The sequence below is a fragment of the Hylobates moloch genome, unplaced genomic scaffold (genome assembly GCF_009828535.3).
Source record: "Hylobates moloch isolate HMO894 unplaced genomic scaffold, HMol_V3 SCAFFOLD_6, whole genome shotgun sequence".
Taxonomy (NCBI): domain Eukaryota; kingdom Metazoa; phylum Chordata; class Mammalia; order Primates; family Hylobatidae; genus Hylobates; species Hylobates moloch.
The window spans coordinates 107,772,325-107,798,648 of NW_026652281.1; the positions used below are offsets into that span (position 1 = coordinate 107,772,325).

At 43.1% G+C, this 26,324-nt stretch overlaps 1 protein-coding gene across 7 annotated transcripts in view; it reads left to right on the plus strand.

Moving 5' to 3' along the window:
• PMFBP1 (polyamine modulated factor 1 binding protein 1) overlaps positions 1-26,324 on the plus strand; it is an 86,390-nt gene that overhangs the window by 51,863 nt on the left and 8,203 nt on the right. For all 7 annotated transcript variants that reach the window (XR_009214241.1, XR_009214242.1, XM_058441163.1 and 4 more), the window contains 12 exons: positions 8,367-8,537; positions 9,549-9,659; positions 12,150-12,276; positions 12,364-12,521; positions 15,992-16,235; positions 18,249-18,438; positions 18,608-18,752; positions 19,730-19,897; positions 20,163-20,300; positions 24,447-24,611; positions 25,174-25,341; positions 25,641-25,808. Coding sequence is in view for 5 of the 7 variants with exons in the window: in XM_058441163.1 (XP_058297146.1) it covers positions 8,367-8,537; positions 9,549-9,659; positions 12,150-12,276; positions 12,364-12,521; positions 15,992-16,235; positions 18,249-18,438; positions 18,608-18,752; positions 19,730-19,897; positions 20,163-20,300; positions 24,447-24,611; positions 25,174-25,341; positions 25,641-25,808 (1,953 nt within the window). In the remaining 2 variants the exon portion in view is untranslated. The remainder of the gene's footprint in view (positions 1-8,366; positions 8,538-9,548; positions 9,660-12,149; positions 12,277-12,363; positions 12,522-15,991; positions 16,236-18,248; positions 18,439-18,607; positions 18,753-19,729; positions 19,898-20,162; positions 20,301-24,446; positions 24,612-25,173; positions 25,342-25,640; positions 25,809-26,324) is intronic.

Sequence of the window (26,324 nt, forward strand, 5' to 3'; positions counted from 1 at the left end):
TAAATTGAAGGGAAGGGAGCTGGCCTTTAAGCCTCCATGTCATCATCAGTTATGAGACGTGGGCCCCATAGGGAGAGGTGCTTGGCCTTGGGCAAAGCAGTTTTCTTCAGCCTACACAATCCCTCAAAAGGGCAATTAAGTCCTTCATTGCCAAAGGGGATCTGGAAGGCCCAGCACAGTCTCCACCACGCTTATGAAGGATTGAGCACTATTCATAAGCATATTGGTCATATGGATTTCTGTTTTATGCATTACTTGTTAACTCATTTTTTTACTGGGTTTTTAGTCTTTTTTTGTATTGGTATATAGGAGCTTCTTAATATATTACAGGCAATAATGCTTCATTACATATGTGGCAAATATTTTCTCCCAGTCTGTAACTTTTCGTTTTACTTTATTAATGGTATTTTTCACCATACAAAAGATTTTAACTTTTTTTATTTTTTATTATTATACTTTAAGTTCTGGGGCACATGTGCACAACGTGCAGGTTTGTTACATAGGTAAACATGTGCCATGTTGGTTTGCTGCACCCATCAACTTGTCATTCACATTAGGTATTTCTCCTAATGCTATCCCTCCTCCAGCCTCCCACTACCCGACAGGCCCCCGTGTGTGATGTTCCCTGCCCTGCATCCATGTGTTTTCATTGTTCAACTCCCACTTATGAGTGAGAACATGCGGTGTTTGGTTTTCTCTTCTTGTGTTACTTTGCCAAGAATGATGGTTTCCAGTTTCATCTATGTCCCTGCAAAGGACATGAACTCTTATGGCTGCATAGTATTCCGTGGTGTATATGTGCCACATTTTCTTTATCTGGTCTACGCTGATGGGCATTTGGGTTGGTTCCAAGACTTTGCTATTGTGAACAGTGTGGCAGTAAACATACGTGTGCCTGTGTCTTTACCGTAGAATGATTTATAATCCTTTGGGTATATACCCAGTAATGGAATTGCTGGGTCAAATGGCATTTCTAGTTCCAGATCCTTGAGGAATCACCACACTGTCTTCCACAATGGTTGAACTAATTTACACTCCCACCAGCAGTGTAAAAGTGTTCCTATTTCTCTACATCCTCTCCAGCATCTGTTGTTTCCTGACTTTTTAATGATCACCATTCTAACTGGCATGAGATGGTATCTCATTGTGGTTTTGATTTGCACTTCTCTAATGACCAGTGATGATGAACTTTTTTTCATATCTTTCTTGGCTGCATAAATGTCTTCTTTTGAGAAGTGTCTGTTCATATCCTTTGCCCGTTTTTTGATGGGGTTGTTTTTTTCTTGTAAATTTGTTTAAGTTCTTTGTAGATTCTGGATATTAGCCCTTTGTCAGATGGATAGTTTGCAAACATTTTCTCCCAATCTGTAGGTTGCCTGTTCACTCCGCTGATAGTTTCTTTTGCTGTGCAGAAGCTCTTTAGTTTAATGAGATCCCATTTGTCTATTTTGGCTTTAGTTGCCATTGCTTTTGGTGTTTTAGTCATGAAGTCTTTGCCCGTGCCTATGTCCTGAATGGTATTGCCTGGGTTTTCTTCTAGGGTTTATATGGTTTTAGGTCTTACATTTAAGTCTTTAATCCATCTTGAGTTAATTTTTGTATAAGGTGTAAGGAAGGGATCCAGTTTCAGCTTTCTGCATATGGCTAGCCAGTTTTCCCAGCACCATTTATTAAATAGGGAATCCTTTCCCCATTGGTTGCTTTTGTCAGGTTTGTCAAAGATCAGAGGGTTGTAGATGTCTGGTGTTATTTCTGAGGCCTCTGTTCTGTTCCATTGGTCTATATATCTGTTTTGGTACCAGTACCATGCTGTTTTGGTTACTGTAGCCTTGTAATATAGTTTGAAGTCAGGTAGCATGATGCCTCCAGCTTTGTTCTTTTGGCTTAGGATTGTCTTGACTATGCAGGCTCTTTTTTGGTTCCATATAAAATTTAAAGTAGTTTTTTCCAATTCTGTGAAGAAACTCAGTGGTAGCTTTATGGGGATAGCATTGAATCTATAAATTACTTTGGGCAGTATGGCCATTTTCATGATATTGATTCTTCCTATCCATGAGCATGGAATGTTCTTCTATTTGTTTGTGTCCTCTTTTATTTCCTTAACAGTAGTTTGTACTTCTCCTTGAAGAGGTCCTTCACATCCCTTGTAAGTTGGATTCCTAGGTATTTTATTCTCTTTGTAGCAATTGTGAATGGGAGTTCACTCATGATTTGGCTCTCTGTTTGTCTGTTAATGATGTGTAGGAATGCTTGTGATTTTTGCACATTGATTTTGTATCCTGAGACTTTGCTGAAGTTGTTTATCAGCTTAAGGAGATTTGGGGTTGAGACGATGGGGTTTTCTAAATATACCATCATGTCATCTGCAAACAGAGATAATTTGACTTCCTCTTTTCCTAATTGTATACCCTTTATTTCTTTCTCTTGCCTGATTGCCCTGGCCAGAACTTCCAATACTATACTGAATAGGAGTGGTGAGAGGGCATCCTTGTCTTGTGCTGGGTTTCAAAGGGAATGCTTCCAGTTTTTGCCCGTTCAGTATGATATTGGCTGTGGGTTTGTCATAAATAGCTCTTATTATTTTGAGATACGTTCCATCAATACCTATTTTATTGAGAGATTTTAGCATGAAGCGCTGTTGAATTTTGTCGAAGGCCTTTTCTGCATCTATTGAGGTAGTAATGTGGTTTTTGTCATTGGTTCTGTTTATGTGATGGGTTACGTTTATTGATTTGTGTGTGTTGAACCACCCTTGCATCCCGAAGATGAAGCCGACTTGATCATGGTAGATAAGCTTTTTGATGTGCTGCTGGATTCAGTTTGCCAGTATTTTACTGAGGATTTTCACATCAATGTTCATCAGGGATATTGGTCTAAAATTCTCTTTTTTTGTTGTGTCTCTGCCAGGTTTTGGTATCAGGATGATGCTGGCCTCTTAAAATGAGTTAGGGAGGATTCCCTCTTTTTCTATTGATTGGAATAGTTTCAGAAGGAATGGTACCAGCTCCTCTTTGTACCTCTTGTAGAATTCAGTTGTGAATCTGTCTGGTCCTGAACTTTTTTGGTTGACAGGCTATTAATTATTGCCTCAACTTCAGAACCTGTTATTGGTCTATTCAGAGATTCAACTTCTTCCTGGTTTAGTCTTGGGAGGGTGTATGTGTCCAGGAATTTATCCATTTCTTCTAGATTTTCTAGTTTATTTGCATAGAGGTGTTTATAGTATTCTCTGATGGTAGTTTGTATTTCTGTGGGATCGGTGGTGATGTCCCCTTTATCATTTTTTATTGTATCTATTTGATTCTTCTCTCTTTTCTTCTTTATTAGTCTGGCTAGCAGTCTATCTATTTTGTTGATCTTTTCAAAAATCCAGCTCCTGGATTCATTGATTTTTTGAAGGGTTTTTCTGTCTCTATCTCTTTCAGTTCTGCTCTGATCTTAGTTATTTCTTGTCTTCTGCTAGCTTTTGAATTTGTTTGCTCTTACTTCTCTAGTTCTTTTAATTGTGATGTTAGGGTGCCGATTTTAGATCTTTCTTGCTTTCTCTTGTGGGATTTAGTGCTATAAATTTCCCTCTACACACTGCTTTAAATGTGTCCCAGAGATTCCGGTATGCTGTGTCTTTGTTCTCATTGGTTTCAAAGAACATCTTTATTTCTGCCTTCATTTCATTACTTACCCAGTAGTCATTCGGGAGCAGGTTGTTCAGTTTCCATGCAGTTGTGCGGTTTTGAGTGAGTTTCTTAATCCTGAGTTCTAATTTGATTTCACTGTGTTCTGAGAGACAGTTTGTTGTGATTTCTGTTCTTTTACATTTGCTGAGGAGTGTTTTACTTCCAATTATGTGATCAATTTTAGAATAAGTGCGATGTGGTGCTGAGAAGAATGTATATTCTGTTGATTTGGGGTGGAGAGTTCTGTAGATGTCTATTAGGTCCGCTTGGTGCAGAGCTGAGCTCAAGTCCTGGATATCCTTGTTAATTTTCTGTCTCGTTGATCTGTCTAATATTGACAGTGGAGTGTTAAAGTCTCCCATTATTATTGTGTGGGAATCTAAGTCTCCTTGTAGGTCTCTAAGAACTTGCTTTATGAATCTGGGTGCTCCTCTATTGGGTGCATATATATTTAGGATAGTTAGCTCTTCTTGTTGCATTGATCACTTTACCATTACGTAATGCCAGAAGATTTTAATTTTTATGGAGTTGAATCTGTCAGTCCTTTATAAATTCTAGGTTTTATGTCTTGCTTAGAAAGGCCTTCACTACCTTCAGGATTATAAAAGTTTATTGTATATTTTCTTTAGCACTTTTATAATTTTGCATTTTTATGTTTTTATCTTTAGTCCATCTGGAATATATATTTTATATGTATAATGACATAAGGCTCTAATTTTATTATTTAAATGGATATCCAGTGGCCTCAAAACCATTTATTGAACATCCTAAGCCTTCCACACTTGTTCAGGTACTAGCTCACAGACCAATGCTTCTGTACAGGAGACCTTCTCTGGACTCTGTATTCTTTTTATCTTTCTGCCAGTTCCTGTGCCAGTGTCAAGAGTTTTTTAGTGACTTTAACTGGTAGCTTGTTTTAATAGATCCTGTTAGGACAGGTCCTCCTTCACTCTCCTACACTTTCTATTTTTTCTTGGCCATTTTTTAATTTCTTCTCTTAATGAAATTTAGATTTATGTTGACTGACTTTCAAATTATGTACTAATTTGGGGGAAATTAGCATGCCCTATGGAATATGACATATTTTTACTTTTATGCGTGTGTCCTTCAGTAAGATTTTGTACTTTTCTCTGTAGATCTCACATATTTCTTGCTATGTTTATTCCTAGATATATTTCAGTTGTTATTGGTTTTATAAATGGGATCTTTTATACATTTAATTTTATCAATTTTTTTTTTTTTTTTGAGATGGAGTTTCGCTCTTGTTGCCCAGGCTGGAGTGCAATGGTGCAATCTCGGCTCACTGCAACCTCCGCCTCCCAGGTTCAAGCGATTCTCCTGCCTCAGCCTCCCGAGTAGCTGGGATTTCAGGCATGCACCACCAGGCCTGGCTAATTTTGTATTTTTAGTAGAGACGGGTGTTTCTCCATGTTGGTCAGGTTGGCCTCGAACTCCTGACCTCAGGTGATCTGCCTACCTTGGCCTCCCAAAGTGCTGGGATTACAGGCATGAGCCACCACGCCCAGCCAATTTTTTTTGTTTCTGAGTTGGAGTCTCACTCTGTCACCCAGTCTAGAGAGCAATGAGGCAATCTCTGCTCACTGCAACCTCCACCTCCTGGGTTCAAGCAATTCTTCTGCCTCAGCCTTCCAAGTAGCTGGGACTACAGGCATGTGCCACCATAGACAGCTAATTTTTGTTATTTTTGCAGAGACAGGGTTTCACCATGTTGGCCAGGCTGGTCTTGAACTCCTGACCTCAAGTGATCTGCCCACCTCAGCCTCCCAAAGTGCTGGGATTACAGGTGTGAGCCACTACACCCAGCCTAATTGTATTATTACTGATGTATAGGAAAACTTCTCTCTTATCCTGCCACCTTACTGAGCTCTCTTGCCAGATTTTCACTTGGCTGTCTTGGATTTTCCTAAATTGCTTTCCCTTTCAAAATTTACACAACTTATTTTCCACCTTATCATATTGACCAACATCTCTAGAGCAAAGTGGAATTGTAGCCTCTTTGCCTTGCTCCTCACTTTAAAGGAAGTAATTCTAGTATTTCGCTATTAAGTATAATGCTTGTTCTTGGCTTCTTTTCAATATCCTTTCTCAAATTGTAAGTATGACTGTCTATATTTAGCTTATCAAGAATTGTTATTAGGAATGAATGTTAAATTTTATCAGATGTTTTTATTAGCATCTATCCATCAATGAAGCACATTACATGAATAGATTTTCATATATAGAACAATCTTTATGTTCCCAGAATAAACCCTACCTGATCATAATATATTATTAATAACTTTAATGAACTTTACTAAATTTGTTAAAAGTTAATTTTTTTCATCTATTTTCAGAAATGAGATTAATTTGATGGCCTAAATTTTTGTGCTTTCCTCGCATATTGGTGTCTGGATTATGCCATCCTAATATAATGAGCTGGAAAGCTTTTTACCTTCTTTTAAATCTCTGGAACTGTTTATATAACATAGGAAATATCTATTTCTTTAATATTACAAATAAACCCAACTGTTTCTCATTACTGTGCTCGGCAGTCCCTTCACCTCTTCTGCATTCTTGGAGTTTTCCCTTTGCTGTAAATAATTCCTTCTTAATTCTTTCAGAAACAATTGCGGGTGGCACGATTTCTCAATATTTCCATGTCTGAGCAAGGTTTATTTTGTCATCATCCTTGAATGCTAGTTTGGCTGGATATACAAGCTTTCAAAAGCATCTTCCCTTAAGTCTTCAAAGATACTGCTGCATTTCCTTGTACCACCCAGTATTAGAGATGCATTGTTAGATGTCAATGTGTTTCTCATTTTTCGTAGACTACCTATTTTATCTCTTTGAACACTGGAGGTTTTTAGGCTCGGGGTGTTAAGCCATTCAACATTTCACTAACCCTTTTAGTCTGAAGATCTACATTTTTCCTCACTTCAGAGAATATTTCTCCTATTCCTTCTAAATTAATTTCCATTTTTCATCCCATAGTATTAAGAAGATATGTAGATATCTTCTTCCTTGTTAGCTTTTCTGTTATGTTTTCCAGTCATTTGCCCCTATAGACTCTGCATTATCTACATGAACATTATTTACAGTCAATTTTAGATTTCTGCCTGGCCTTCCTGCAGCTTGCTCGCAGAAGGCTTTCATGCTCACTGAACATGAAGTATTCCCAACTTTGCCTGAAAAAGCCCAGTTAGGGAGACAAGTTTAATGGGGAAAGGATCTACCATCTAAACTAGAACGCTTTGCTTTTTTTTTTTTTCACCGTGTATATCAGTTTACCCCCTTATGATTGTGAACCAATAAGAGGGCAGTAACCTTCATGCATGATTTCAAACGATCTAGGGAAAGACATTTAAAACAAACATGGTTCAAGGAAAATAGCCATACTCATGTTGATGACAGTGTTAGGTGTTAATTTCTTTGAAGGACAATAGTACAATATCCAATTTTAAATATGGTCTGGGAGTCCTACTTCTATGAATTTAATTTACACAATTACCAGAATAAATACTCAAAGATTTATGTACAAAAGTATTTATTTCAGCTTTGTTTCAGAAAAAAAAAATATGGAAACAATCTATATTCTCATCAGTAGGAAACCAGACCAGTCAACACATTTAAAAGCAATTTAAAAGAACAAGATAGAAGCACATGTACGAGCATTGATAAATCTCTAACACATCTTGCTGAGTAAAAAAAATTTTTTATGTTTTAAAAAGCCAACATAATTTATATTGTACAGATTCATTTATATTATGTAAATATAGTATAAAGTTCTAGAATATGCACAGACTGTCATCTCTGGAAAGTAGAGAGATAATGAAATTAGAAGTGATGGTCGAAGAAAAATTCAGATCTGCCTGTAGTGTTACAATGTTTTAGAGAGACAATATGAATATAATTACTTGTGTAATTTGAAATTAATTTTAAAAGAGAAGTAAGATAGATCAACAAGTAACAATATGAAAACTATCTTAAATAAATTATCAAGTGAAAACACAATGTTTAAATACTGTATAAAACACTCATTTGTCCACCGGGTGTGGTAGCTCATGCCTGTAATCCCAGCACTTTGGGAGACTGAGGCGGGTGAATCACCCGAGGTTAGCAGTTTGAGACCTGCCTGGCCAACATGGTGAAACCTTGTCTCTACTAAAAATACAAAAAAATTAGCCCGGCATGGTGGCGCATGCCTGTAATTCTAGCTATTTGGGAGGCTGAGGCAGGAGAATCGCTTGAACCTGGAAGGCAGAGGTTGCAGTGAGCCAGGATAGTGCCACTGCACTCCAGCCTGGGCGACAGAGTGAGACTCCATCTCAAAAAGAAAAAAACAAAAAGACTCATTTGTGTAAGAAAAAAAGTTATTTTTATGCAAATATGCATAAAATATTCCTGAATGATATGCAAAAAGCTGGTAACATGGATTGTCATCAAAAAGGACACCTGAGTCATAGTTAGGATGGAGGAAGACTCATCTTTCAGTGTCTTCTCTTGTGAACCATTTGGACTTTTTACCATGTATATGCACTAGTTAATATTTTTTATTTTGTTAAGGAAACCATGATTTCCATATATGAACATATACCTTTAGAATATAGGTCTAGAGATTTTCCATGCTCATGGAATTCTGAAATAACTCACAAACTGTAAGCAAAACCAACCCATTATTTTTAAATCTCTCAGGAGCCTGAGAACAACGGTGATCATTCAACGGTACGGATATACACTTCTCCTTGCATGATTCAAGAGCATCAGGAGACCCTGAAACGACTGTCTGAATTCTGGCAAAAGGTCTCTCAACAGGATGATCTCATTCAAGAACTTCGAAATAAGCTGGCCTGCAGTAATGCTTTGGTAAGTGCCTTCTTCTAGAACATGTCTCTGGGAGACCCTCAATCAAGACATGGGGAGAGAAAGGAGGGAAAAAGAGTCACCTAAATTAATCTTTTTCACCAAGAATCCTCAAATGTCTGATATATACTTGCCGCCCCACTTTGTTCATATTCTCCATGGTAATGCTTCTCCCCACCCACATAGTTTGAGATTCTAAAGAATCTTAAAATCTCTCACACAGCAACCTAAATGCCTAACAGTGGGGAAATGGTTAAAGAGATTAAGAGAAAGAATTAAAGAGATATCCCTATTGTGGAATAATATGCAGCCAGTAAAAAGGACTAAGCACATCTGTAAGAGCTGCATGGAAGGCGCTTTGTGACTTATTGTCAAGAATAAGTTGCAGAATTCCATGTATAGTTCAGTGCGACTTTTGTTTTATCTCTAATGATAATACCAATACATAAGTACAAACTGAATTTTCAATACCGTCCTCTCCCTTAGTGGAAGTGAGAGAGGGGAGAATAAGTGAAGAGGGGGTTTCACTTTTCCATGTTTTGGTCTTATTTGAATTATTTTCCACAAATTCAAAAAAGCATAAAATTAAAACCAAAATTTCATGTTTTTTATTTTTTGAAAAAAATTACACACACAATCACACACTCCATAAGGAACTTCCTTCTTTAATTCTCAAACTTTGTATCCTGTCCTCTGATAGAGTAGGTATATGTCTCCATCACAGCCCCTGAAGAACCTTCTTCTGCCTCATCAAATGGACCAAACAGAGGTTTAGGAGAGAGTCCAAGGGTGGGCATTGATGAACTTGAGACAGATCACATATGCCTTAGAGAACCTTGATGTAAGATGGGGAGCTTAATTCCTTCTCCCTACCTACCCCACAGGGAATGCCTGATGAATTGTATAATTCTGCAACAAACTTACGCTGCAGAAAGGAACACTCTGAAATAATAGTCATGGTAACAAGCACATTCCATTGATCATCCAGCATAACTGATCTAAGCTTATTTGCAGGTTCTGGAGCGTGAAAAGACTTTGATAAAACTACAAGCCGATTTTGCTTCCTATACAGCCACCCACAGATACCCTCCTAGCTCCTCAGAAGAGTGTGAAGACATCAAAAAGGTAGGAGAAATTTGCTGATCTGTGCCTACTGGGATCGGGCTGAGCTGGGTTTGATTCTGGGCTTTCCTACTTATTTTTTATTTTCATATGATAGTTTATATTTTATTTTATATCTGTGCGAGCTTGGTTGGCCCTGCCACAAGGATACTGTGTATAATGTATGCCAAACCCAAAAGACAGGCAGCATTCAATTTTGGAATTGCACCTGTCTCTTAACCCACTTCTAACAGTACACCTAAACAAGACAATACTTCTGTTGCCTTGCCAGATTCAAAAGGACCATCTAGCCTGCTAATGTCTGGCTGGAGTTGAAAAGTAGCTAATTTATGAAAGATTATTAATCCAAATTTATTCCCCCTGCTTTTTTTTTTTGAGAACTCTGTGTTTGCAAAATTCAAAGCAGTATCAAAAGTTGATTCTAATAATAAATACACAGTTAAACCATGTAAACAAATAGCAAGAATTGAGTGGCGAGGTGTGGTGGCTCATGCCAGTAACCCCAGAATTTTGGGAGGCCAAGGCGAGCAGATCACTTGAAGTCAGGAGTTAAAGACCCACCTGGCCAACTTGGTGAAACCCCATCTCTACTAAAAATATGAAAATTAGCCAAGTGTGGTGGCGGGTGCCTGTAGTCCCAGCTACTAGGGAGGCTGAGGCAGGAGAATCACTTGAACCCAGGAGGTCGAGGTTGCAGTGATCTGAGATCGCGCCACTGCACTCCAGCCTGGGCCACAGAATGAGACTCCATCTCTAAATAAATAAATAAATAAATAAATAAATAAATAAATAAATAAATAAATAAAAGTTGGTGAACCAGAAGTTAAAACATGGCCAGGTGTCCTCTTAGGTGAGGTCCTGTTAAGTCAGCCATGACTGAATTTGGTACCTGGCAAAGCCAGCCACAGGAGGCCATGCTGGGCAGGTGCTGGCATGCCTGCATGCCCCAAGCCTGATGCTGAAATGGAGGCAAAGTGGTGTGGCAGAGGGAGTAAACAACACATGTCAGCTCCCCAAGGGGTTCTCTAGTGGGGGAGGAGGAGACACTCCACTTTCCAGGACTTTCCAATCCCAGAAAGTTGGTTGAACAAGGGATCAATATTGAACTTTGTAGTTCTTCCTTGGACATCTGTCAATATTTATTTTAAAGATCAGTTCCATGTTATTCACATCCTGACCTAGAGCAAAAATCTCATAAGACTCCATTTTTTTAGTGATACAAACTTCCCCAGGAAGCAGAATACACCTTCCCCCACCGCATTATGTTTCCTTTCCAAAGCCCTTATGCTCCCTGGGGCTCCATTAGGAACGAGAGACCCACGCCAGCTTTTTCCAGCAGGCCTCTCCTCCCCTCGGCCAGTGTGGCACAGTGTGGGGCTTTGAGTCCCTGCAGTGCCCACTCCTGGGTCCTGCAGTGGCTGCCCTGAATCTCTCCAGCTGTCACCTCCTGGCTTCCTGCTGCTGCCCTCCCTCCTAGCAGCTCTGAAATCACACAAATAACTCTCCCCAACATCCCTAATGCCCAGACAACAAATTGCTCCTTCCCAGCCACATGCTCCTGCCTTCTCTTGGTGAAGAAGGCATCCCCTCTCCTTCAGGGTAGAAGCCAAAAGTCTTGCAGAAGTAACCCAAGCCCCAGGTGATGTGACCACCCATCTCCTCACCTCATCTCCTCCAGCTCTCCCCATTGCCTGCTCCGTGCCAGCCACACTTGCCTCCTCCATGTTCCCTCCACAGGCCTTGTCTCTGGCTAGTCTCCCCGCCTGAAAGCTCACCTCCAGCAAGTCTCAGCTGAGAGGCCACCTTCGCAGGGAGGCCAGCCCATCCTCCTACTTAAAATTGCAACATGTGCCTCCCCCGCCCATGCCCCTCCATTCCCCTTCGCTTTTCTGTTTCCCCCATAGCACTTATCCACTGTTAACATTTTCTATAAGTCACTACTTATTATGCTCTTCATCTCACCCCACTAGGTCGGCTCTGTGGGGACAAGGATTTGTCTGTGTCTTTTGCTCCACATTATTTGCTTTGAAAATATTAATGGAGCCATGCCCAGCACCCAGGACAGTGCCGGGCACACAGTAGATTCTCCATAAACAACTGTCTGTCTCAGGGAGGAAGGGATACAGGGATGGCTGCTTTTATGTGTATTCCGTGTGAGCCTGAGAAGTCTGCAATATCCTTTTGTTTTATTCTCTTTTTTTAAAAAAATTAATTGGGATACAATGGACAAATTATAAAATTCACCATTGGTTTTTAGTATATTCACAAGGTTGGGCAATCATCACCACTACCTAATTCCAGAACATTTGTGTCACCCCAGAAGAAACTCTGTACCCATTAGCAGTCACTCCGCACACCCATCCCCTGGCCCCCAGCAACCATTACTCTACTACTCTGTCCCTACTTACTGTTGAGCGTGGACGCTGGGCATTTTAGAAAGCACTCTCCATTCTCTCTCATCTCCTCATCCTGCCCTGTTCTTCCGTCTGCCAGATACTGAAGCACTTGCAGGAGCAGAAAGACAGCCAGTGCCTGCATGTGGAGGAGTCCCAGAACCTGGTGAAGGATCTGCACATGGAACTAGAGGCCGTGTCAGAACAGAAGAAAAACATCATGAAGGGTAAACCGGGGCTGCAGGCTGTGGCAGGGGAGCCAGAAGGAAGCCTAACTCTCCCCTGAGCATAGACTCTGTCCCGCCCCATGGTAGACATGATGAAGCTGGAGCTGGACCTGCACGGACTGCGGGAGGAGACATCTGCCCACATTGAGAGGAAGGATAAGGACATCGCCATCCTGCAGTGTCGGCTGCAGGAGCTGCAGCTGGAGTTCACCGAGACCCAAAAGCTCGCTTTGAAGAAAGACAAGGTAAAGTGAGGAACTCTGGTTGGGGTTCCCAGTGGGGCAGGTGTGAGGCCATGCCCTGGCATGAACCGGTTCTGCCTTCACCCACCATGATTGCTTTGGGAGCCTCAACACAAGCACAGTGAGACAGTGGCTCTTCAGGCCCAGGCGCAACTCTAAGCACTTCTTTGGTATTTCTCATCATACATAATAAATGAATCTGATTATGCAGGGACCAAAACAGAGGCACTGACTCTTCCCAAGCCCCGCAAGGTAGCAAGAGCATTTGGGACACGCTTACTTGCATTGTTCCCTTATACTCTTTTTATGCTTGATAGTGGAAGGAAATGATATAAAATAATAGATAGCCTTACTAAGAATTTCAAGTGAATTTCACTTTTAAAATTACAAATATCGGCCTGGGCATGGTGGCTCACGCCTGTAATCCCAGCACTTTAAGAGGCCGAGGTGGGGAGATCTCTTGAGCCCAGGAGTTTGAGACCAGCCTGGGTAACATGATGAGACCCTGTCTCTACAAAAAATACAAAAATTATCTGGGCATGGTGGTGTGCGCTTGTAGTCCCAGCTACTTGGGAGGCTCAAGTCACAGGATCACATGAGCCCCTTGAGCCCAGGAGGTGGAGGTTGTAGTGAGTCGTGATCATGCCATGCACTCCAGCCTGGACACTAGAATGAGACCCTGTGTCAAAAAAAAAAAAAAAAAAAAAACAGGAAAAAAAAACAAAAAAACATAAAAATTACAAATGTCTTATGAATATGTATATAGGCAGTTTGAAAATATTAATGGAGCTGTGCCATAAAAGAACTGTTACTGCCAACATAAATCAAGTTCTTGGAAAAGCCTAGAAATGGAACCAAGAACAGAAAGATTGTGAAACCAATGCAAGCTTTTGTAATCAGTACTATTCCGACTCTGAACTTCCGTCAGAGCTATTAAAAATAATCCAGCTGAGGGCCGGGTGCGGTGACCCACAATTGCAATCCCAGCACTTTGGGAGGCCGAGGTGGGTGGATCACTTGAGGTCAGGAGTTCAAGACCAGCCTGACCAACAGGGTGAAACCCCGTCTCTACTAAAATAAATAAATAAATAAATAAATAAATAAATAAATAAATAAATAAATAAAATAAAATAAAATAAACACAAAATTAGCCGGGCATGGTGGTACACAGCTGTAATCCCAGCTACTTGGGAGGCTGAGGCAGGAGAATGGCTTGAAGCCAGGAGGGGAGGTTGCAGTGAGCCAAGATTGCACCACTGCACTCCAGACTGGGCAACAAGAGCAAAACTCTGTCTCAAATAATAATCATCATCATCATCACCATCCAGCTGACAGACTGGCTAGTCATGAAAACCTCCTGTTTCAAGGCACAGAGGAGATATGCCCGTCAAAACACAGGCATTTGGAGAGATGATGACAAGGCACGGAGTCTGGGTAAACAGCTTTGAGTCATTCGTATATTCACTCCACAAATATTTTTGAGCCCTAAGATATGCCAAGCACCATCCGAGTCACTAAGAATATCACAAAACCTGCAACATGCCTCCTCTCATGGAGCTTGCACTCCTGTGTGCGGAGACAGCCGGTAAACAAAATTAATATATAATACTGATATACCCAAGTCAGACACTGATAAATCCCTCCAACAGCTTGGTGGCAGTTTTACACAGGGTGATCAGAGAAGTCCTTTCTGATAAGGTGACATTCAGGCAGAGATCTGAATGAAGTGAGGGAGCCACCCAGGTAGAGGTCTGGAGGGAGAATTTTCCAGGCAGAGGGAATAGCAAATGCAAAGGCCCTGAGGTGGGGTCTGCTTGGAGTGTTCCAGGAGCTCAGCGAAGGCAGAGAGTGGTGGGGGTGGCAAGGGGTGAGGTCAGACAAGTAGCCTAGGACAAGACCATGGGGTGATTGTAAGGACTCCCTCCTTTTTCTAAGAGATGGAAGACAGTGGAGGGTTTTGAGCTGAGGCGAAAGATCTGACTTGCACTTTTAAGATCCCCCTCTCTAGCTGGGTGCAGTGGCTCCATGCCTGTGATCTCAGAACTTTGGGAGGCCAAGGTAGGAGGATCACTTGAGCCCAGGATCTGAGACCAGCCTGGGCAACATGGCAAGACCCCATCTCTGCAAAAAAAAAAATGTTTAAACTAGCTGAGTGTGGTGGCACACCCCTGTAGTCCCAGCTACTCAGGATGTTAGCAGTAGTAGTTATCCATATGGGTCTGTAGCAACCTCAGATCTTGCCTCCTCAGAAGAAAGAATTTGACCAAGGGGCAGAAGGCAGAAGGAGAGACTGAGGCAAGTTTTAGAGCAGGCAGGAGTGAACGTTTTTTAAAAGCCTTAGAGCAGTAATGAAAGGATACACTTGGAAGAGGGCCAAGCAGGCGACTTGAGAGACCAAATGTGCCGTTTGACCTCTTAGGGTTTTCTTACTGCAACCTCCCAGGTTCAATCAATTCTCCTGCCTCAGCCTCCCAAGTAGTTGGGATTACAGGGGCCCGCCACCATGCCCGGCTAATATTTGTATTTTAGTAGAGACAGCGTTTCACCACGTTGGCCAGGCTGGTCTCTAACTCCCGACTTCAAGTGATCCACCTGCCTCGGCCTGCATACTTCTGGGGTCCTGCATTACTTCTCACCACTCTCCCAATTCCTGAGACCTTACCCAGGAATCGGCTGATCACCATTTCAGGTGTTTTCTATCTATTAGGACCCTGCCTTTCCCTGGCACCGGCCGTGACCAATTATTACTTTAGAGTGACAATTAACAACCTCCTGACCATCACCTGATGGTCGCCCGACAACCCTGGTGTATGTGGCAGGGGAGCCCTCTCCTGTCCTGCTCACACCTGACTAGCTACCTGCTGTAACAGGGAGGCTGAGGTGGGAGGATCACCTATAGCCTAGGAGGTTATAGCTGCATTGAGCTACGATCATGCCACTGCACTCCAGCCTGAGCAACAGAGTGAGACTACCTCAAAAACTAAAACTAAACTAAGATAATAAAATGCCGGGCATGGTGGCTCAGACCTGTAATCCCAACACTTTGGGAGGCCAAGGCAGGTGCATCACTTAAAGTCAGGAGTTTGAGACCAGCCTGGCCAACATGGTGAAACCCTGTCTCTACTAAAAATACAAATATTCGCCAGGCGCGGTGGGGGACACCTGTAATCCCAACTACTTGGGAGGCTGAGGCAGGAAAATGGCTTGAACACAGGAGGTTGCAGTGAGCCAAGATCATGCCATTGCACTCCAGCCTCAAAAACAATAACAATAATAATAATAAAGACTCTCTCTCTCTCTCTCTCGACTGCCTGGAGAATAGCCTGAGGGAAACAGGAGTGGAGGCAGGGAGATTCGTGCAATGTCCAGGCAGGGGATGCCAGTGGCTTGGATGAGGGCTTGAGACAACCTTTCATTGCTTTCACCCACCGCTGCTCAGACCTTTCCCAGCATTTGCATTTTGCTGTCTTCAGTTCCTCCAAGAGAAAGATGAGATGCTGCACGAGCTGGAGAAGAAACTGACACAGGTTCAGAACAGCCTCCTGAAAAAGGAGAAGGAGCTGGAGAAGCAGCAGTGCATGGCCACAGAACTCAAAATGACAGTCAAGGAGGCTAAGCAGGACAAGTCCAAGGAGGTGGAGTGCAAGGCCCTGCAGGCTGAGGTCCAGAAGCTGAAGAACAGTCTGGAAGAGGCCAAGCAGCAGCAGAGGCTGGCTGGTGAGGCCCCTGCAGGTGCTGTCCCCACCACACTTTTCTGTGGGGCTAGAGCAGCCACCTTCTCTCTCCCAGTGGCCACTTCCCCTCGCCCTCCTCCAGTGTCTCACTGCAGACCTTCTCAGGGCCTCATCCTATACCTCACAGCAGTGGCCACTGCCCTCTTGAATTCCTTTACCCACTCCCGAGCTCACCTGCCCTCTGTAGTCACCCACCCACCATTCTCCCAGCAGTCTTGCCTGAAGACCCTGGCCCTTCCTGGCCACAGGGAGGCAGGGCTCTGTCCTTTGCACCACATTCCTCTCCATCTTCTCCAGGCCCTCATCACACAATTCGCTTCACCTTTCCCTGGCTTTTTATTCCCTTTCTCCTTTTTGCCCCCAAATACATTCTTTTCTGTGCAGCTTGCACTGTGGATGATGTCCTTGTCCCTCCACAGAGCCTGCTTTCTCAGAGGTCACCAATAACTTCTTGCCTTGGGTACAGGGTTTCTCTGGGGGTGATGAAAATGCTCTGGCATTAGATATTGGTGATGGTTGCATGACTTTGTGATTATCCAAAAAAACACTGAATTGTATACTTTTAAAGGGTGAATTTGCCAGGCACGGTGGCTCACGCCTATAACCCAGCACTTTTGGAGGCCAAGGTGGGCAGATCACTTGAGCCCAGGAGTTCAAGACCAGCCCGGGCAACATGGCAAAACTTTGTCTCTACAAAACATACACAAATTAGCCAGGCGTGGTGATGGGCACCTGTAGTCCCAGCTACTTGGGAGGCTGAGGTGGGAGGATCACTTGAGCCTGAGAGGTCAAGGTTGCAGTGAGCTGAGATTACACCAGTGCACTCCAGACTGGGCAATAGAGTGAGACTCTGTCTCATAAAAAGTGGGGGGGAGGGGCTAAATTTATGTTATATGAATTACTTATCAATTTATAAGATAAGATCCAAGCTTGGCTTCCTTCCTCACCCTCCTTTAATGCTGTGTTCCTTGATGCTGTTGGCTACTTATGCCTCAAAGTTTGTTTCTCAGCTTTGGAGACATCACGGGTCCGTCTTTCTCCCACAAACCTCCCCGTTGTTCTCTTTTCTCTCCTGCTCTGACTGTAGTCATCTAGAGACTCTCTTCCCCTTCTTACTCGTTCCTCAGTGAGCTCCCTCCTCTGTGTAGCTCCCTTTCTCTACAGGTAACTCCAAAACTTCAAGCCCCAGCTCTAACTTTGTAGCTGCCTTCCCCTCATACCCAGTGGAGGCAAAGGCGTGGGCTAGAAGGATATTGCTGGAAGTTTTTCTCTATTCTAATGTATTCCAATTTTCCTGAAGCAGTTTTTCTTTTATGTCAGATTCCTGCTCAAGAACCCACTAAACCACATCTAAGCATTTCTCTTAGGCTTCCAAAGTCCTCCAAAGCCCCCCTCATCCATCCACTTACTCAACTCTATCGCCCACCATTCCTCCTCACTTCCCTTTCCAGTCAAACTGATGTCTTCTACCCTTCTCCCACACACCTTCCCCATTCTCCTCAACAGGCATCTGCTCTAACAATCCCCGCCCCTGGAATTCCCTTCCTCCCACTTCTTTTTCTACATCTCAGCTTCTGTTCCTCCACTCATCCATCTCCAAGCGTTCTAACCCATGTGGATCTCTCTTCCTGAGCCTAGTTGGTGTGAGTTTAACATGACAGTGTTCTCTAGGATGGTGGGCTGGTAAGCCTCCCTCAGGAGCCTCTAAACTCCAGGAGGGTCAGGATTTGTCCCCAGTGACAATGAGTCGCACAGGAGTTACTGATGAATTTCTACCAATTTGTTTAATTTTAGTCCAGAAGGTGTCCACATCTGAGACAAAGACAGATAATTTAATAGAGCTCTTTAGGACTGATCGTGAAATGGAGAGAAATGAGGACAGACTGGGAATTGAAGTAGGGCACAAAATGAAAGGAAAAACTCTTCAGCCAGGCTGATAAGAGTGTGATCTTCATACACCCTCCCTTCTCACATGGCCATCTCCCTGCTTCTGCAGCTCAGCAAGCAGCCCAGTGCAAAGAAGAGGCTGCGCTGGCAGGCTGTCACCTGGAGGACACCCAGAGGAAACTGCAGAATGGCCTCCTCCTGGACAAGCAGAAGGCAGACACCATCCAGGAACTACAGAGAGAACTTCAGACGCTACAGAAGGAGTCCTCGATGGCTGAGAAGGAACAAACCTCCAACAGGTGCCCAGGCTCACCTCCAGAGAGAGGTTCTGTCCCTCTTGAGCCAGCCGGGCCCTCTCTGGGCAGCTGCCCAGGCGTGGGAGAGCAAGGACTTCCCATTGGGTCAGCTCCACAATCTGCCCACATGGGCACTGAAGTCTGTCCTCCTGTGGCTGTTATTTTGCTTTAGAAAACGGGTGGAGGAGCTGTCATCAGAACTCTCTGAAGCCCTGAGGAAGCTTGAAAATTCAGACAAGGAGAAGAGGCAGCTTCAGAAGACAGTGGCTGAGCAGGATATGAAAATGAATGACATGCTTGATCGTATCCAGCACCAGGTATGATGGGCAGGCAGATGGCCCATTCAAGCGCTTGCTCTGCTTAAGATAAAACACATGCCAGGAGCAGTGGCTCACACCTGTAATCCCAGCTCTTTGTGAGGCCAAGGCAAGCAGATCACTTGAGCCCAGGGGTTCCAGACCAGCCTGGGCAACATAGCAAGACCCTGCATTACAAAAAAAAAAAAAATAATACAAACACGATCAGGGCATAATGGCACATGCCTGTAGCCCCAGCTACTTGGGAGGATGAGGTGAGAGGATCCCTTAAGGCTGGGAGATTGAGGCTTCAGTGAGCTGTGATCGCACCACTGCACTACAGCCTAGGTGACAGAGTGAGACCCTGTCTCAAAAAAAAGAAGATTAAATATATCCGTCATTATTTGGGAAGATGTCACCACCAATCCATGCAAATTAACTGACCAGAATTGTGTTAGTATGCTAAGCCAGCCACTCAGCACCAGCTCCCATTACCAGTAAGAAGCATTTTCAGTGGTTAACCTTAAAATTAATCAAACGACAATGTTGTTCTTTCTAGGATTCAAAAGCTATTCTTATCAATTTATTTATTTTTTAAGTAGTGCCCAGCAGCAGGAGATAATTGTCAGTCAATTTAAAGTCTTTGGTCTCTGAGTTACTCTTTTTGTGCTCTTCTAAGATTTTTTAAACTTCATTCAAAAAGGTTTTTGATAAAGATTTGGAATCTTCCTAATCTTTGGGAAGAATTGGTGAGAAAGTGGGAGAGAAAGCTGGTGCTTAGGAATTGGATCAATAAATAAAATAAATTGGTATACCTGAATGAACAAAGAAAAAATGTTACAGGTGTTAGAGGAAACCTTTTATTTTACATATGCTATATAACTAAGGAATTGTCTTCTTCTTCATCTCAGCCATGCCCTGTGTGCAATTGTCTGTATTTTTCCCCCAAATATAATATAGTCTAAGACAGTCTTTCAGCTCAGTCTTTATTTTTTCAGCACAGGGAGCAAGGCTCTATCAAATGCAAGTTAGAAGAAGATCTTCAGAAGGCCACAAAGCTTCTGGAGTACAAACGGGAGCAGTTGAAGAAGAGCAAAGACCATGAGAAGCTGATGGAGGAAGAACTTGAAGCTTTGCGGCAGGAATTTAAAAAGAAAGACAAGACTGTGAGTGGGAGAATCCCAGGAGAGCTGGGTCAGGAATCCAGAGCGGGACATGACCCCACCTGGGCCTGGGGGGATGCAGAGGCCCTGGATGCTAAGAGCTTAGGAAAGGGGACTGTGGGAAAGGCCAGCGAGGAGGGGAGCGAGAAGGCCTGAGCTCCCGCAGGATGGAGATAGAGCTGGGGGAGAGAGAGGGTGAAGTGGGGCTTTTATAGTTACCTGAGATTAACACCTCTTTGCTGTGTTTTGTTCTTTAATGAGGGAACAGTTGAAAGAGAATTCCAGAAAGTTGGAGGAAGAAAATGAGAATCTCCGAGCAGAGCTACAGTGTTGTTCTACACAACTGGAATCCTTTCTCAACAAATACAACACCAGCCAGCAAGTCATCCAAGGCTTTAATAAAGAGGTGAGTAGATAGGAACCCCAAGGGAGTGAGGAATTTGAGCCCTGTGACCCTTGACCTGAAATCTGTACCCACCTCCCCTCCACACAGAAATGCAGCTAACTGCTCAGCCAACTGCGGATCCCAGGCCACCTGCAACTCTACTTCCCTCCCCATTGGCACCTGGTTGCTGAGCCAGAGAAATGTTTCTTCCATATTTGGAAGGTCTCATCTCATATCTGGTGGAGCCCCAAGCTATTTGGGCTTTGGCATCAAGTCTTCCAATGTTACATTTTAGACCAGAGTTGAGTGAATCCATTTTGGGGGGCAATTTGCTAGGGAACACTTCCAAAACTTATCACAAAGCCCAAAAAGGAGATGAAAGGGGGGACAGTTATTTTTCATTACACAAGTAAAAATGACAGAAAGGAGTAAATAGCATCTGACATATGCTAAGCACTGTGCTTGAATTCAGTCATCATTTATTTATCATCCACTTAAGCTCTTTACATGGCTTCCATCTGCTTTACTGCCAAAAAGAGAGACATGATAGAGGAAAGAAAGATGGTGGGCCAAAGTCACTGACCAGCAAGTGATGGGATGAACCACTATTTGAACCTGAATTATCCAGCTCTAACACCTGTTCCCTTTCTCCCTCATCATAAGCAGCCATACTTTCTCCAGCTAAATCCATTCCATCTTTCTGGGTAAGAGAAAAATATAACACCTTGGTAGATGGTCTCTTGGGCTACAAATGAAAGGCCAAGCAGCCCTTGTTCCCTCATAATAAAAAAATAAATCTTAAAGTAGTATGACTTTTCTAAGTGTAAAAATAGCACTGGCCAGTAGAACTTGCTGCCTTTCTGTGATGATGGAAAAGTTGTATGTCTGAGCTGCCAGTACTACATGTGGCCATTGAGTGATTAGAATATGGCCTAGTATAACTGAGGAACTGAATTTGTAAATGTAATTAATGTTAAGCTTGTTTAAATGTAAATAGCCTCATGTGGCTAGTGGCTACTATATTATACAGCATAGGCCTAAGCCACTGATGTTCTCAGCGTTGTCCTCCAGAGATAATAATCTCTCCTTGAGTGTGATCCAGAGTTGAAGTCTGAGTCACTGAGATCCCTAAGGAACCTCCATGAATATATGGGATACTCAGATTCCTACGTGTTTAGTATGGACCTGTTGTCATATTTGCCAAAGCTAAGGGATTTGTGTGTGTGTGTGTGTGTGTGTGTGTGTGTGTGTGTGTGTGTATAAGCATCTTCAACTTTTAAAAAGCATACTTCACATATGGAAAACTTAATTAATTGAAACAGCCATTAGAAAGAAGCTTCTATTTTTTTTTCTAGAATGCACTTCCATTCATTAATATTCCATATTTTAATTTTAAAACTTTCTATCTGAAGCCAAGGCAATATACCTTGATATCTTTTTCATCTCTTTGATTCTAGAATATTTCCACAGTATTTTATAAATTAATTACTTTCAATAATAGGAAAGCTCATTTATTTTTTACATATTCAGTCTGTATTTGGACATTTTATTGAACTCACTTATAAGTTGTAATTGTTTTTTAGTTACTTCTCATGGATTTTTTTAAGTAGATGATTATATTATTTGTAAGCAACAACAACAACAAGGAATACTGCAATAAATATTGCAAGTATTCCTTGCAATATTTATATTTACTTAATTTTTCTTGCCTTATTGCATTGGACAGTACCTACAGTTTGATGTTCAACAGCAGCAGTGTTAGCAGGCATTTTTTTCTGGATCTTAACTTAAAGGAATGCCTCCTTTTTAGTATGATGTTCCCTGTAGTCTTCTTGTTGCTGCCTTTAGCAGGTTTTTTTCAGTTCCACATTACTAAGAGTTTTATTAATATGGATGTTGAATTTTATCAAATGCTTTTTAAAAAAAACTATTAGATGATTATATCATCCTTCTTAACTCACTTCCCATTTAGAACGAAAAAAAGTGCAGCTCCTGCTAGTGCAGTATTCTTGGGGAAAATGGGAAATAAGTTAAATAAATAATGTGGTGAATAAAATTAAGTAATTGATCCTGATTTGGGCCTACCCTTGCATTCCTAGTATGAGTCCTGATTGTGCATCATGTCTCATTCTTTTAATATAACATTTGGCACATTCTAAGAAGTGAAATAAGGTCAGTATGATAGGAATGCATTGATCAAGGGAGATATTGGTATAGAATGAGATTAGAAAGGAAGCAGAGACAGACGTTATGGCCTCTGTTAAGAAATCTGGGGTTTTATTCTAAAAGCAACAGAAAGCCATTGATGGATTTCCTCAAAGGGACAGGGGAAGTGATTTGATCTAAGTTTTCAAAATATAACTTTGACTACTGTGTGGAAATGGATTGGAGGGAGTGGTAGGTATGGAAGTGAAGAGACTATTTAGGAAGCTATTGCTGTCCAGGCTAGAGTGGTATCAGTGAAGAAGGAAGGGAGCAAATTCAGGATGTGTTTTGGAGGTCTAGCTGGAATTGACCAGTCTGGCTGATGGAATGAATGTGAGAGAAAGTGAGGAATCAATAATGACTTCATGAAATTCACCTATAAAACCATCTAGACCTAATACCATTGACAGCAGAGAGAGTAGGTCTTTGGTTAGAACTTTTACTAGAACTTCTTGGTTCTATAATTTACATATGTCTATATGTAGATTTTTAGAATCTTTCTCCAAGCTAAACCACTCATGTTAGCAAAAATTTTTAAAGCTTCCATTTTAGCTTCTAGCTTCACTGTAATTTTTTTTCACCATCGTCAGTTTTAGTGTCTTACCTTTATACTGGCATTTCTCAGTTCAGCCATCACTTACCAAGCACTGACAGTGAATTATAGTTTCTCCAGTGATTCCTCCAGTTTACTGGGCAGACCCTGCTGACTCCATGTTTTTCAGAAGTCCCCAGAAAAGATGCACTTCTGTTTTCAGAAGACCAAATTATTTCATCTTTAGGAATAGTTTCACCACCAGGGCACGTAAAATGTAGAGTCAGAAGTCCAATCTACCACTTTTCATCTCACTAATTCCCAGGGCCAAAGGTACTCAAAATTCTATCTGAGAAAGTAGTAAACTTGCAGCACTGAACAGTTACTGGAGATAAAACAAGAAAACCCAAAAGAATGTGTTTCTGTGTTCATGGCCACTTTCAGATGCAGTTGTGCTAGCATACCAAAGAATACAAGTCAGGCATATGAATTTCTGAGGTCTCCCTCCGGCTTCCAGACTCAGAAGCAGATCTCTGTCCTGTACTTAAAGTATATAAGAAGGCTAGTTTCTCTGTGTGTCTATGACAATAACTCATAGTCGTATAGTAAAACAAAGCCCTTTTTACACATATCACCTCATTCGATCATCATAAAAACTCCATGAAACAGTTAAAATGATTTCAATTTGTGGAAGCAGAAACTGAGGCCGGAGAAATAAGTAAATGATAGAACCTGGACCTCAACCCAGATTTTTCTGACTCCAGATCTCAACTTCCTTTTAACTATACCATGAATACTCATTACGAAGTTGAAAACAGACTTCAGTTTTTAAACACACTTCTACCAGAACTACATGTTGATCAATTGATCCCTAACTCCAAAAATGCAATATTTCACGTGACAGAACAAAGACCATTTTTGAGCATTTCCTGAACCTCTGTCATGCGCCATGCCCTGAATTACAGTAATGGGGAAACAGCAGGAAACAAAACACAGGAACAGTCCTGCTTTCATGGTACATCAAGTCTAGTGAATTACATCAGGAACTAAGTGAGGCATAAAACACAAAGGAAACGTTGTTATCATGTCCACTAACCTCAAATCGGATTCCAGGTCTTTATCAAAGGCTGCAGAGTATGTGAAAGGGACTTTTTTGTGTACTTGGCATATCATGCCCCAGCACCGCTGGTACTCCTGGTGTTTGAGGGAAATGCAAACTAGAAAGGGAAATGTGGCTGGGGGTGCAAAAGAGCCTGGAAAGACAGCTCTACCTTTTACAGCGGTGAAGTGAAGATGTGAGTGTTAACACGGACTCTGCAGGTTGCTGCAGACAGGAGAGAGCCTAGCTCTTGTTCATTTCCTGTAGGCACAGAGAATGCCTCTATGACCCTGAGCTGGCACCCTGACAGTTCTGCTCTCCCTCCTTAAAGATAGCCCTTCAGAAGGAGTCCTTAATGAGCCTGCAGGCCCAGCTGGACAAAGCTCTGCAGAAGGAGAAGCACTATCTCCAGACCACCATCACCAAAGAAGCCTATGATGCATTATCCCGGAAGTCAGCCGCCTGCCAGGATGACCTGACAGCAGCCCTCGAGAAGGTGAGGCCACACCCTCTAGTCTCCAGGGCTCTTTTCAGGCAAGGAAATGTCAAGGTAGCAGGAGAGGCACAGGAGCCAATTTCCTGCCTATTAACTGTCAATGGGGCCGTCTCAAACCCTTGTGTGGGCTGGGATGTCTGTGCAGAGAAGGCCTGCTTCCTCTCTGTGAGGCTTGGAGTTGGGTGGAGGGCAGAGGAAGAGGACAAAGATCAAAACCAAATCTAGCAAGCCTTTCTGCCCATGGGTGACTCGGGGGCAAGGTTTTCCCAAAGTCTGGATTGTCGGGGAAATTCATGCCCCATCCTGTGCTGATCATGGCTGGCCCATCAATTCATGGGGTTGGAAAGAGAAGAAATGGAGGGAGTGGGTAGGGAGAAGAAAGCACGGTGCAGAAAACCAACCACTGCCATTTCCCACCCCTCTCTGGGAGACTAGGCAAGGTGACCGTCTGTGTCACCCTGGGCAGAGGACAGGAAGGGACTGGAACCCTCCTCCATTCAGGACTCAGCAGAGAGGGTCAAAGGCTCTGACAGCCATTCGTCCTCTTTGTCTTTTCCGGAAGCTCAATCATGTGACCTCAGAGACAAAGAGCCTGCAGCAAAGCTTGACACAGACCCAAGAGAAGAAAGCTCAGCTGGAAAAGGAAATCATTGCTTATGAGGAAAGGATGAAAAAGCTCAATACGGAATTAAGAAAACTGCGGGGCTTCCACCAGGAGAGTGAGCTGGAGGTGAGGAGCTGCCAGGGGCTTGGGCTGCCTTCCTGGTAGGGGTCCACAAGGTCATCTCTTGCATCCAGAATTAGTTAGCACTAAGCCATTACCTTGGGGTGATAGGTTCCCTCCACTTTCTTGGCTCCCTGAACTTCAGCGACAGCAAAGATCGGAGCATGGGTACCCTCTGCTGGCCGCTGGGAAGAAAATACCCCCAACACGTCTGCCAAGGCCCAGGAAGCACCCTCTGGCCTTGTGGGTCCTGGGGTCAGGGAGGCCAGCTGGAGTCCCCCTCCTCACTTTGCTCTCCTGAGTAGGTGCACACCTTCGACAAGAAGCTAGAGGAGATGAGCTGCCAGGTGCTGCAGTGGCAGAAGCAACACCAGAATGACCTCAAGATGCTGGCAGCCAAAGACAAGCAGCTCAGGGAGTTCCAGGAGGAGATGGCCGCCCTGAAAGAGAACCTCCTTGAGGATGATGAGGAGGTGGGCATGCGTCGGCTTCTGCGTGCCTCCTCTCAGTGCCTCCAGGCACATCCTATGACCACCCAAATGCCAGACAGCCCTTGGTGGGGGTGGGAGAGCCTGGAAGCAAAGGAAAGTTCACCCCCACCATTTAGCACAAAGCAAGGGCCACAGCTGCTGGTTCAACCCACCTGTGTTCTTGTGGCTTTGTTGATAGATACTGAGCAGAGCGAAGGCCCCATTCTAGAGAAGAGACTGTCAGGTACACCAGCTACCCCTGACCTAGTCCACTGGGTGCCCTTCCAGAGTACATCCTGACACTTTTGGCAGCCCTGGACCCTACAGTAGAATGGGCTAAGTGACCTTCTGGGCTTGTCCAAGGCCCACCGCCCTGAGCAGTGAAGTTCATGGCAGGAGGCCACTGGACAGCTCAGGTGGCCACTGGGCCTTTGCTCAAATTACAAAGAAGGCATCTTAGGCCAGGCACAGTGGCTCACGCCTGCAATCCCTACACTTTGGGAGGCCAAGACAGGAGGA